The 13,396-nt window shown below is 36.5% G+C and overlaps 1 protein-coding gene across 3 annotated transcripts in view; it reads left to right on the top strand.

Moving 5' to 3' along the window:
• DCP1A (decapping mRNA 1A) overlaps positions 1–13,396 on the top strand; it is a 60,624-nt gene that overhangs the window by 15,061 nt on the left and 32,167 nt on the right. For all 3 annotated transcript variants that reach the window (XM_063113923.1, XM_063113924.1, XM_063113922.1), the window contains exons 4-5: positions 9,304–9,370; positions 11,171–11,309. In XM_063113923.1, the coding sequence (XP_062969993.1) occupies positions 9,304–9,370; positions 11,171–11,309 (206 nt within the window). The remainder of the gene's footprint in view (positions 1–9,303; positions 9,371–11,170; positions 11,310–13,396) is intronic.

Raw genomic sequence — 13,396 nt, 5'->3', positions numbered from 1 at the left:
GTGCTATCTTAATTGTAAAGATTTAAAAAGTTAACCATGCATGCACCATTTATCTTGTTTAAATAATTATCATGAGTATTTTGTAAAATCTTTTTTCTTTTGAGAACTCACAAAGGAAAGCAACATTACTTATAGCTAAGTGACAGAAATAAGTTCTTAACATGTAGTATATAGGTTTTCACCTTGAGTTTACACAGTGAAGTTCAGTGTGGATGTAAAAGTTGAAACACAGTAACCAGTAGTCCAAGAAGACTGAAACCACTCTGGAGTAGGCAAAAGAAACCTCAAGACCGAGCCCTTCAGGTTCAGTGCCCTAGGGACTCTAGTCAGATCTGAGTTACTTACAAAGTCACTGCTACCAGGCATGCTTAGCTTATTCTTTTTAGTAAAAGGAAAGCACAGGATAATCATTTGCTACCAACATTAGGATATTTTGTACATACCACACACACCTCGATTTCTACCTTTTCTTATGACAAAACAGCATGTATGGCTACACAGCACTTGTATTCCTGTAAATATTAACAGTCAGCCTGAGTTCTGGGTAGGACATGCCCACCACTGATTCTACTCACCCTGAGGTCACCCTGGTTTGGATGATCTCTTAGTAAATTGGTAGACAAAATGTATAGGAGAGTAGAAGTTAGGGAAAGAAGAAAAAAGAAATTCCCTCCTTTTCTTAAACCATGATCTGACCTATTTCCCAAAGCCCTAACTAAAGATTTTTGGAATCCTAGGAAACAGGAGATCAGCTCCATGGAGGCAAAGGGCCATGCTTCCCACTCCTCATATCTCCCTTATGATACATAAAAATGATAATATTACAACACAAGCTTTAGAAGCTCTGCCTTAATGAGTGGTGAGGACTGTATGGCAATAGTAGCTATAAACCGTAACAGCAGAGGCAAACCCTAATGCAATTCACTGTTTTATTTGGGGTTGCTCATCATGTAAGAATATCTTCAGACTTGGTTTAATTTAGAGAGGGGTACTAAATTTTAAAATTATATACTGAAGAGTTTGCAGAATAGCATTTTTAAGTTACCTGGCCTAGGTTTTTTAATCAGTGTTCAATAAATAGATACTACAATTTAAATTTTAGAAATTGGGCTCTTTCTCTACCACATTAGTGTTCTGATATGAGTGTTTTTTTGGCCAAAAGGAGTAAGCTGCTGAGGTAGTAGAATCACACACAGGTCAGACTTTGGCTATATACCCTTTTTCGCGTGTGCGTCCGTGCGTGTGCGTGTGTGTGTTTGTATGTTCATGTGTGTTCATGTTCAATCCCCTACCCCAGAGCCTTTCTCCTCTTCTCACTCTTTTCCAACCTTCTGATGTTCGTGGGAAGCCACCGTGTCTTAAAGGAAATGATCTGTCTAAGCAGAGGCATCTCCTTTTTCACTTGCCAAGGCAGAATTATATGTATGTATATCTATTCCATTTTTATATGACTTTTATAACCAGAGGACCTTCCCTTATGATTATAAAAGTAATATAAAAATGTATTCAGCTATACTCAAAGCCCATTTTCTTGTTTTTGTTTCCTGGTGTAGGAGATCTTTCTCAGTATCATCTTTAGAAGTTTTATAGTTCTTAACACCACCACCAAAAAGCTTTTATCATACCCCCTTTTCTGCTTGGCACCATACTGAGAAAATTTCCAGCCACCTCAAATCCTTTTAGAAACTAGGTCAAATCTAAATAACAAATGAATCAAAAAGATAACATATGCATAAGAGTGATTCCCAGCTCTGTTATGACATTTCACAGCATTTCTAGAAGTCTCATGGGATTTTACAAAGTCTTTAATTTGAATTTTCTTGATCTTGAGTGTGCCATATAGCACTCAAGATGAGAAACAGAGTGAAGTATAACATCAAATCATAATAGGTTGCTGGATCTTCAAACAGTGCTGTCTGCTGAAAAATAGAACACTCCTCCCCTGAGCTTTTTAAAATTTCTCAGTATTAAACAATCCAAATAACTTTAATTTTTGTCATTAATATTATTTTTCACATTTTCAAAAGAAAAGGGCCTCATTTGAAAAGTAAGGGAAACATTTGATTTTGGATATTCTTATCTGCATCTTGATATTTTTCATGGAAGTACAACCTAAAGGTAATCAAATGTCCTGTCATACCCCTAACTTTTCAGAGACTTACCTATACAGCATGACTTACTTAGGACAACTGTTAATGGTCACGATGTGTGGTGAGTATCCATTAACTAAATAGTTCACTTTTATCTTCAGAAAAGCTATTTATAAAACAGGGTGCCATCATTATTTGCCATAGCAAAAGAATACTGTATTACAAAAAGCCTAACTCCTCTGTGGTATAGTTAATCAGTGAGAATTAATTTCAGGATGTTTCAGCAAGTAAATTGTTGGCAGAATGTATTGGGCCTTTGAGTGTAAGTTCTCCTGAGGGAAGAATTCTTAGCTTTGGTTTGGAGATGAGGTCCTCCGCAGTTTTAGCTATCTGGCAGACTTGTCTGTCTTTCCTCATGAGTGACAGCGACAGGCCTAGTGGCAGCTCCCTGGGCTTTCTTGCCAGCTGCATGCACTGAGCATTTGATATGTTGGCAAGCAGAGCTGATTCTTGGATGCGTGTCTGAACCTATACAGGTCCACTTTTGGCAGAATCGAGTGTGACTCTTATCCTTTACCCATTAAGCTATCATTATGGCTTCCTTATCTTTATTTCTTCTGCAAACATGTCTTTGAAAGTGTTTGGCTCTTTTTTGGCAGTTTATTTGATAATGTACGAGAGTAGAAGGCATGTGTCTTATTTCTAAATTATATTATTATATTTCTTCAAAGGAAAAGGGGGGACTTAACTGAAGATTTGTCATGATAAGCTGACAGCTATGATGGGCTTATTTTGATTATCGATATGGAATTCTTTCCTAAGAATTCGATTTAGAATCTCCTGTGAAAACATACTTAATTGCCTCTGTATAGCTCAGAAAAAGTTGTGTGTTCCTCTCTGAGCCTGAAGTTTCACATATCATAAACTTTTTCTCATCACTGTAAATTGTAGGGGTGTATCCAGATATATATAGTTTATTAAGGGAAAACTGGAATCTTTTATATTTGGACTTTGGTATTTCGGGTTTTCCTTAGCCAAGGTTGGAAGAGGCATATTTAAAGAAAGGTGGTTGTGTGTAATTGCCATATATGGAGTCTTTTCAAAGCCTTGATCTGATTTACTCTATGTTGGAGCAAGCCTTAGCTGCTAAGAGCATAATTTAGACCATGCAGTAGATAATGCTTAAAAATTATCTCTTCTCTTAAAAGGCTGCGTCTGTGTTTCTTCCATTGAGGATGTCAAAGTTAATTTGTTGACTTACACCGTATAAAATATTCCAAAATTACTGCACTTCTTATTCATTGGGTTTTGATTGTGTGTAAAGCACTGATAGTATTTTGAAATTCTGTGAACAAAAGAAACACTGTGAAAATGGGTTCTAAACATGGGAAACTATTCACAACAGTCTGAAGGCTCAGAGACTGACTAACCTGGGCTACCTTCAGATAGCGTAGACACCTGCAGCACTCAGGCCAGACATGGCGTCTAAAGATTTAAGGCAGCTTAACTGTGAGTGGAGATTTTCCCTGCCAGAGAAGCTGCCTTTTAAGCAGGAAAGGAAAAAAAAATTCTTTGTTTGTTAAAATGATACCATTCACTTGTTCTGTGTATCAATAAGGTTTTAATTGACTCTGCAATAACAATAGAAAAAAAAATCCAATTAAACTTTTATTTCTATTTAGAAGGAAACTTTTAAAGTTGTGATTTTCATGAAGTCTTCGGTGAAATAATGGCCTTATCTCAGAATGAAGCTAATAATTCACCATTAAAATAATTTTTATTTACAGTGGCTTTCTAAATTGATATATATTGATAATATCTTTACAGACTTCAAATAGTCATAAAAAAGAGATTTTTAATTACTTAAGTTTCTCATGCTAGTATTTATATTTTCTAAATTCTATGCCGTCCTTTTAGCATGCATTTTCAACCTAATTTATTGACTTTCTTCTTCTATTTGTTACTTTAGTCTTCAAGCATAATTGAAGCTCACAAACTTTTTGTTACTACAAGAAATGTTTATGTTATTTCAGTGCAATGAGATTTAGACAGTGGGTATGAAGTGACAAGACAACTGGTCTAGAATGAGCATACCTCAGTTCTAGTTATAGTTCTGAGACTAATTTTTTCTCTGATTTATTAATAAGTCACTTAGTCTCTCCATTAGCCTCCATTTTTCATCCATAAAAAATGTATGATGAGACTTACGATCAAATAAAATGGCATAGACTTGTCTCACGTTGCTTTTCTGCTAAGTATAACTGTAAAACCTGGAAATGACATGAGAGACAATCAGGAGAACTCTGAAAGGTTGAAAAAGGATGATGATCTCGTGGGGGACCCAGAACTGGAAGAACAACACAGCAGTAGGGTGTCTTACAACCCCCTACCCAACAGAAGAAGGGGACCCAGGCCAGGTGTTTGTTGACTTCCAACCTAGCAGTAGAAGGTGGTGCACTCTCTCTGCTCCACCATTTTCTGCCATGTGAGACCCCAGCATTGCTGGAAAGCTACCACCAAAGAAAACCCTCACCAGATGTGTTCTCTGGACTTTGGACTTCCCCACCTCTGAAACTGTAAGCAATAAATTTAATTTCTTACAAATTACCCAGTTCCGTGTATTTTGTTATAAGCAACAGAAACAGACTAATACACTCAGGTAGGCTCATTTCTCCCCTAGATTGAATGGAATCCTGCCAACGATACTAGGTGATCCCATCAAAACTGGCAGAAAGGATTGGAAGCCCTGCTGATAATTAGCTAAAGGAGTGCTCTCCCTTCCTTCCATGAAGGGGGCAGAGTAGGAATGGCAAAGGGGATCACATCACAGCCAACCTAGCCTGGGAAGCAGTCTTCGCCTATGAAGGCCAGAGGCTTGGTTCCCCTCCTAGTGGCACCAGCTGGCCTGGCCATGGGAAATTCCTCCCACTCCCTTAAGCAACTCTGACTGAGAACCTGCTAAATTCCCACATCAAGAAATTAGAAAAAGAAGAGCAAAATTAACTCACAGTAAGCAGAAGGAACAAAATAATAAAGATGAGAGCAGAAATGAAACTGAAAATAATAGAGAAAACCAATGAAACAAAAAACCAGTTTTTTGAAAAAAGTCAATAAAATTGATAAACCTTTAGCAAATTTAACAAAAAGAAAGAAGACCCAAATTACCAGTATCAGGAATAAAATAGATATTACAGATTTTTAGAAGCAGTAAAAAAGGATAATAAGGACATGCTGTGAACAACTTTACACTCAAATACTTGAAAACTTAGAAGAAATGAACCAATTCCTTGAAAACCACAAGCCACAAAATTTAACCAAGATTAAATAGATAACATGAATAGTGTTACGTCCATTAAAGAAATAAGAATTCGTAAATAAAAAGCTCCTGAAAAAGAAATTTCCAGGCCCTGGTGGTTTTCCTGGAAAAGTCAAAAGAAGAAATAACACTGATTTAACAGTCTTTTCCAGAAAGTAAAAAAGGAGGGAACACTTCTCAACTGTTTTTATAAGGCCAGTATTACCTGATACCAAAACAAGGCAGACATTACAGAAAAAAGAAAACTACAAATCATTATCCCTGGTGAACTTAGACACAAAAATCTTATACCAAATATTAGCAAATCAAATCCAAAGAAGTATATATACAGTGCCCCAGTGGGCTTTGTTCCAGATACGCAAAGCTGGTTCAGTATTGAAAATCATTGGTTGTAATCCACCATGTCAACAGGCTAAAGGAGAAATAATATATCATGTCATATTTTATGTTTTTGATGCAAAATAAATCATTTGACAAAACCCAATGCCTATTTATGATAAAAACTCTCAAGAAGAATAGAAGTGAACTATCTCGTGTTTATAAAAAACACCTATAAAAAACTTACAGCTGACATCATATTTATGGTAACAGACTGAATGCTTTCCATCTAAGATCAAGAGCAAGGCAAGATACCCACTCTCACCACTGTTATTCAGCATATCAGTGGAAGTTCTAGCCACCGCAATAAGTCAAGAAAGAGAAATAAAAGACCACAGAATGGAAAAGAAATTAAACTGTTCCTATTCATAGATGATGTGACTGTCTGTGTACTAACTCCTAGAACTAATAAGTAAGTTTGGTAAGGTCCGAGGATATGAAATGCACGTACAAATCAGTTGCATTTCTAAATACTAACAATGAACATGTGGAAACCAAAATTAAAAACAATACCTTTTACAGTCATTCCAAAGAAAATTAAATAGGTATAAATTTAAAACACGTACAGGATCCGTGTGCTGAAAATTACAAAATATTGATGAAAGAATCAAAGAAAACTCAAATAAATGGGGAAATATACCACATTTGTGTGTTGAAAGACTTAACATGGTAAAGATGTTAATTCTCTCCAGATTGATTTATAGTTTTAGTGTATTTCCTATCAAAATTCAAGCAAGGTTTTTTGTAGGCCTAGACAAGCTTATTCTAAAATGTATATGGAAAGGCACAGGCCCTAGAAGGTAAAAATATCTTGAAAAATAAGCATAAGGAAGAAAGAATTTCTCTACCTGATATTAAGGCTTACTGTATAGCTACAGTAGTCAAGACAATGTGGTATTGACAAGAGAGATAGACACATAAATAAAGATTCCAGAAATAGATCTATACAAATATGCCCAACTGATATTTGACAAAGGTACAAAAGATTCCTCAATAGAGGGAGGATATCATTTTCAACAAATAATGCTTTAGCAGTTGGACCCCAAAAAAGAACTTAAACCTCACACTTTATACAAAAATTAACTCAATATGGAATACAACTTAAATGTAAAACCATAAGCCTTTTAAGAAAAAAAATAGAAAAATTTGAATCTAGGGCTAAACAAAGAGTTTTTAGACTTGACACTAAAAGCATGATCAATAAAAGGAAACACTGATAAACTGGACCTTGTCAAAATTAAAAAGTGTTGCTTTGAGAGGACCTTATTAACAGGATGAAAAGACTGGGAGAAAATGTTTTCAAACCATATATCCAGCAAAGAACTAGTATCTTAAATGTAAAGAAGTCTCAAAACTCAGTAGTACAAGAAACAAACAATTTAGTTAGAAGGGGCAAAAGACATTGTATTAGTCCATTTTGTTGATTATAACAAAATACGTGGAACTGGGTGATTTACAAGAAAATGAAATTTATTGCTTACAGTTTCAGAGGCTGGGAAGTCCAAAGTCCAGGGAACACATCTGGTGAGGGTCTTGGTGGTGCTGACAATAACCCAGGGGTCTCACATAGCAGAAATGGCCAAGCAGAGAGAAAGAGAGTTCTTCATGCACTCTCCTTTTAAACTCCTCAGAACCATACCTCTGACCACCATTACTAATCCATTCACTATGGCATGGTCTTACAATCTAATCACCTCTTCAAGGCCCAACCTTTCAATTGCCATGATAGGATTTCCCACCCTCTTAACACTCACAATGAGGTCAAGCTTTGGGGGGACACTTAATCCAAGGCAGACACACACAGACATTTCACTAAAGAGGATATAAGATGGCAAAGAAGCACATGAAAAGATGTTCAACATCATTAGCTATTAGAGAAATGTAAATTCAAACCACAATGAGATATCACTATATACCTATCAATAGCTAAAATTAAAAATAGTGACAATAACAAATGCATGGATGCAGAGAAACTGGATCACTCATACATTGCTTGTTGGAATGTAAAATGGCACAGCTGCTCTGGAAAACAGTTTGCAACTACCATGTGACTCACTAACTGTATCTTGGGCATTTAACCCAGAGAAATGAAAACTTATGTTTGCACAAAAACCTATACACGAATGTTTGTAGCAGCTTTATTCATAATATCCAAGAACTGGAAATATCCCAGATGTCCTTAGATGGGAGAATAAGTTAAACAAACTGGTAAATCCATACCATGGAATGCTACTGGTCCAGAAAAACGAAAAAGCGACAACTTGGATGTCTCTCTAGGGAATTATGCTGAGTCAGTCTCATAATGTTATATACTATGTAAGTCCATTTATATAACATTCTTGAAATGAAATCATCATAGACGTGAAAAACAGATCAGCATTTGCCAGGGGTCACCGACAGGAGAGGGGACTGAGGGAGGTGGATGTGGCTGTAAAAGGGCACCAGGGTTCCTTGTAGCCATGGAAATGTTCTGTATCTTGACCAATCAATGTCAGTATCCTGGCTGTGGTATTATACTATAGTTGAACAAAATGTCTCCCATAGGGGGAGACAACTTAAAGGACACAGAGATTTCTATTTTTTACAATTGCATGTGAAGATACAGTTATTTCAAAATAAAAAGTTTAATTTTTTAAAAAAGCATAATGATACCTGCCCATCCTGTGTCAGAGTCATTGTAAGTATCAAAGGAGGTGAAACTGGGACAAGTTGTGAGTGTCGTGGTGGGTATACATGGTAACAATGAGCCTTATCCATTCTTATGTTTATTTTGACTTGTATGTTCAGTATTTCTACTCTTTTATCCAAAAAGTATTTACAGTAGGTTTTATTGTTGTCATCTTTAATAATAAAGTTTATTTTTTTACAACAAATATTTCTCAAGGGCTTTCTTTGTGATGATTACCATACTGGGAATAAAAAAGATGGGAAAAAAAATAACCTCAGCTCAGTCTATTTCACATGTAAAGTTGATCATAGGATGGATCTGGAGCTGGTATTTGTTTTTAAAGCTCTGTTTTTACTGTAATATACTTTTCATTCTACATTTTAAGTTCTAAGAGACACAGATTCTGATGTTTGATTAGCCAATGAACTTGGTTTTTAATAACTAAGACTTTTTTTCACATTTTAATATCAATATGGAATGCATTTTACCACCATTATTGGTTGAGTCTTAGTTTAATTGTCAGCCTTTCTTTCTTTTTTGATAATGTGTAAATAATGGTGCATCTTATACTTAGTGGCATCTTAGGTTCAATGAGATCTGATAATAATATCTAAAACAACTATTCTTTGCAGTTTCAATTTTCATTTTCATCTGAATGTTTTACCCATCCCGATTTTATTATACAGAATTTTGGGGGGAGGTTGCTTTTTTTTCCCAAGAGGGACTGTTAACAATTCAAGGGTCTGATGGTAAATCAATGACATTCCATAGTGATAATATATTATTTACATATACCCAAATGTTGAAAACCTCATTTCCCTTCATCTTTTTTTCCCCCTTTATTTTTCAAGTATCGATATACAGTATCTGGTTTTATGACAAGAATGACTGTCACCGCATAGCAAAACTCATGGCTGAGTAAGTATTTATATTACTACATAGATTTAATTAATGGTATAGGAGAAATGAAAAATGACTCCCCTCCCCACTTCTCTTTGTTACTAAAGTCCACTAACTCATGTGCTTCTCCCTATTTTCTTTTTATTGCCAAAAATTTGAAAAAGGCAGAAAAGCTTAAAGAAATCTGAAATTATCTATAATCCTACTACTCCCTGTGTTAGCATTTTAGTCTGTTTCCTTCCAATCTTTTTTTTTATGTGTACATAAGGATGATGTATGTGATTGTTTTTTACAGAAGCAGAATCATAATCTATATCCTGCTTTTATGTCAACAGCATTTTCCCAGGGTATTTAATTTTCCTCTGTAATATTTATAATGACTGCATTATATCTAGTCCTACATACAAGTCATAATTTAACCAGAACCTAACTGTTGAACATGTAAGTTAGGGCTGCTAAACTGCTTAGCTCCAGAGGATATGATCTACATCCAGTGCACAGCCTGACCACCATATGCAGTGGCTTGATTTAGATTTCCAAATTTCCGCTGTTAACAAGTAGTATTGTATTCAATAGCCTGATAGAGAATTTCTGCATGTCCATGTTTATTACTTCAAGTGGACTTGCTTTTGACACAGACTGAAGGTTTAGCAGGCCCCACTCCACTAATGGATTATGTTCCAGGAGACTTTTTTGTAACTCAGAATCTTGAAATTTGTGTTTCTACTTCAGCCAGCCCCAGAATCTTGAAATGTGGGAAATAATTTTCATTGAATTAATGTTCGAAAAGGTGGCTTGTTGTCCTTTTTCAAGCTAGCCTGTAGAAGCCACCTCTTGTGTGGCCTATCCCTATTGCTGAACTGCCAGTCTGGATTCTGAGAACCTAAGAGATTGTGGTGCTGGAGGGGCCTGAGGAGGTCTTGGCAAAATACAATGGGCAGTGTGTTCTGCTGCACTTCTGCCTTTCTCCCCCCCCCCCACCCCCCAGTTTTAGCCTGAATCTTCTAAGAAATGTGGAAATAACAAAATATTCATGTGCTCACCATCCCGCGTTCAGTTTCTAACATTTTGCCGTAATTGCTTCAAACCTTTCTATGCAGGGGAGAAGGGATGTTCTTTAAAAATGAAAGTCTACAGATAGATTTGAAGACCCTAGTTCTATCAGTGGCATTCTTAACCTGAAACTTTTCATACTTTATGGATTTTCAAGTGAAGAATTAGCTTAAGAAGCACCAAACAAAATAAAGAGCATTCCCTACGACCACCCTGAGCTCAGTCACCCACTTAGTGATTTTTAAGAGAGAGAATAAGGGAAACCTTTTGTTTGCTTGTAGTGCTATCATTAACTTTTGAAGATCCACCAAGCCCTCTGTTTTCAGGAAGTGAATCGTTCTCATTTCTAGCCCAGTGTCAATACAAATTTTCCATGGTGTGTTGTTAATCTGTGCAGCTTTCCTGTGTCTTGGTGGCATTGTTCATTTTCACATGTATTTTACCAATTACTTTGACTGATTTTGAGGTACTTCTAGGGAAAAAGGTGATACTTTCAATGTATTTATTTCCACCAACTCTAAGAAGGAATTCTATATTTTTGTCCTCCTAAAGGTGAAATATATTGGTTGGAACTGTTGTGAATGAGATAGTGAAATGGTAAGTCATGCACCTGGAGTGAGGTAACTGAGGCTCTGTGCTATGTATTGAAAGGACAGTGTCATCATGTGGCACTCTTAGCATATCCTTGGAAGATGGACACCAGAAGAGATCTTGGGTCAGATTGTGTCTAAGGAGGCCTTTCTAAACCTAGTTCTCCTCCTCTAGAGTGGTAGAAGAGGAGACACGGCGATCCCAGCAAGCTGCTCGGGATAAACAGAGTCCCAACCAGGCCAATGGTTGCAGCGACCACAGGCCCATCGACATCCTGGAGATGCTGAGCAGAGCCAAGGATGAATACGAGAGGGTGAGTCTCTCTGGGTGCTGACCAGGGAAGACTGTAAGGGGTTAAAACTGTAAAGGGAAGACTAAGAGTCCTGCAGGAAGCCTGTGGACTGGGGAAATCTCCTAAGGGCCAGAAGAAATAGTTTAAAAAGAAAGTATGTCTTTTAATTTTAAGCCTAAAAGATAAGGGAAGAAGTCTGCTTTCTCGGAGTACTTGTTTCGGCCTGAAACTTTAGAATACGCTATTCCTGTAAAATTACTATGGGAGAAAATGGTCTTGGAGTGCAGAAGTTAGCTCGAAGGAGGTAGTTCTGGAAAAGCTTTGTGCTTCTTCATCCCTGCAGTCTCTGGTAGAATGCTCAGTGGTCTTAGGAATTTATGTAGGGTTTGAAAAATATTCTGATAACTTGCACCCCATAATACTAAAAGGTACATTTATGGTCTGTAATTGGTGGTGGGTGCATAGCATTCATTAAGCATCATGTGCAGGTTCACCCAAATGAGAAGATAAGATAGCTGATAAAATTTTCTCCAAAAAGTTAAATAAAATGGCAGTTGTGGTGCATTAGTTAATTTTTTCAACACAACTTTTATGAACCATTTACTATATGCCGAGCAGTGGACATTTCCTGAGAGTGTCTTCAAACCTGTGGCTTTTCAGTTGACATCAGCACCTCAAAGCTTCACACCACACTCAGGCTTTCTGCTGCTGCACTTTGTATCAGCAGAATTATAATTGTCACCTTATTCTTCAATAAACATTGGGATAAGTGCTTTCCTTTTGTTTCTGTTGCATTTCTTCCTCACCAGAACATCAAGGAACAAAGTGTGTAAAAGCACTAAGACCATGTTTCCAAACAGTTCTGCTATAGCACTAGCTTCTAGGTTATTACTAGATACAAAAGTTCAAATTGATCAGATGAATTAAGGAAATGTTATTAGCATGACTCTTCGTCCCCACATCCTCTTGGCTTTATGGTGTTCAAGACTGAAAAGTCTCACAGTGAATAAAGCAGTAACACCAGTTCCCAGATCAATTTGAGTACAGGACCATTTTTCACATACTACCCTTTAATATCTCAATCTGGAGTTCAGGGAACAAATGTTGAAAAAAATGTTCTGGAAGGAAGTTACCTCAAACTAAAAATAGTCATCAGATCCCTATACTGGCCAGCTGCCCAAAATAAGTAAATAAATAAATAAAGAGTCATATTCACCATAAACTGCAATAAACCTTCTACATTCAAATATTGAAGGAAGTTCCGCCTCCTGAGTGGAGAAATGTACATTAGAACCCATGAGAAGTTTCAGGTTGTACCAAATTCCTCAGTATCTCAGAATTAGGAGGAATTTATGTATTTGTAGAAGTTAAATGTAGCCAAAGAAGTCATCTCTATAATTCATTGATTCTTAGGAATTGAATGAGAATGAATTTCAAGAATCTTTTTCTGAATTTACAGGTGACCTTTTATTCCCAAAATTCCCTCTCATACCCTTAATGAGATCTGGGCTGTCTATGTAGATACCTTGTTCTGTTTTTAGAGGCCTTTTTGTGTTCTGATAGGTAACTAAGTCCAGGACTCTGCCACTAATCCCAAGTGATGATTGGATCAAGGTGCCACATGGGACAGAAACTGTAGGTGCCGCACACTAGAACACATACTCCAGAAAGTGGCCTGGGTTACTCTTCAGGCTGAGAAGCAAATAGCCACAAAGGAAAGAAGTAAGGCCTTATTTTTTGTACACATAGATTTAAAGGAACTCTAGGGTTAAGTGGCAATCTAAAAATCTGACAAGATTTCTAGTTATATAAATATTGCAAAAGTAAAGAATATGGAGAGCACAATAATTTCTGTTTTAAAAAAAATTCTTCCACAGTATGAAATAAATAAAACGTTGTATGTGGTTAGATTAAAACAAGCCTTTGGGGATTTGGTTAAATCTTTGATAGTTACTTTATAATGTGTTCTTTCTGTTTTTGAAAACTGTCTGTAAATACGTGGAGCTTCCTTAAATAAGAGTTGTCTTCTAGTCTGCACTTGCCTATCATTTAACTAAATGGAGCTGGTATTAGCAGTGACTCATGAATTTGTACATTAGTGTTTGGAT

Source organism: Cynocephalus volans, chromosome 11, assembly GCF_027409185.1.
Source record: "Cynocephalus volans isolate mCynVol1 chromosome 11, mCynVol1.pri, whole genome shotgun sequence".
NCBI classification, from domain to species: Eukaryota; Metazoa; Chordata; class Mammalia; order Dermoptera; family Cynocephalidae; genus Cynocephalus; species Cynocephalus volans.
The sequence above is the reverse complement of the archived record's forward strand: the minus strand, read 5'-3'. Positions and strand labels throughout refer to the sequence as shown.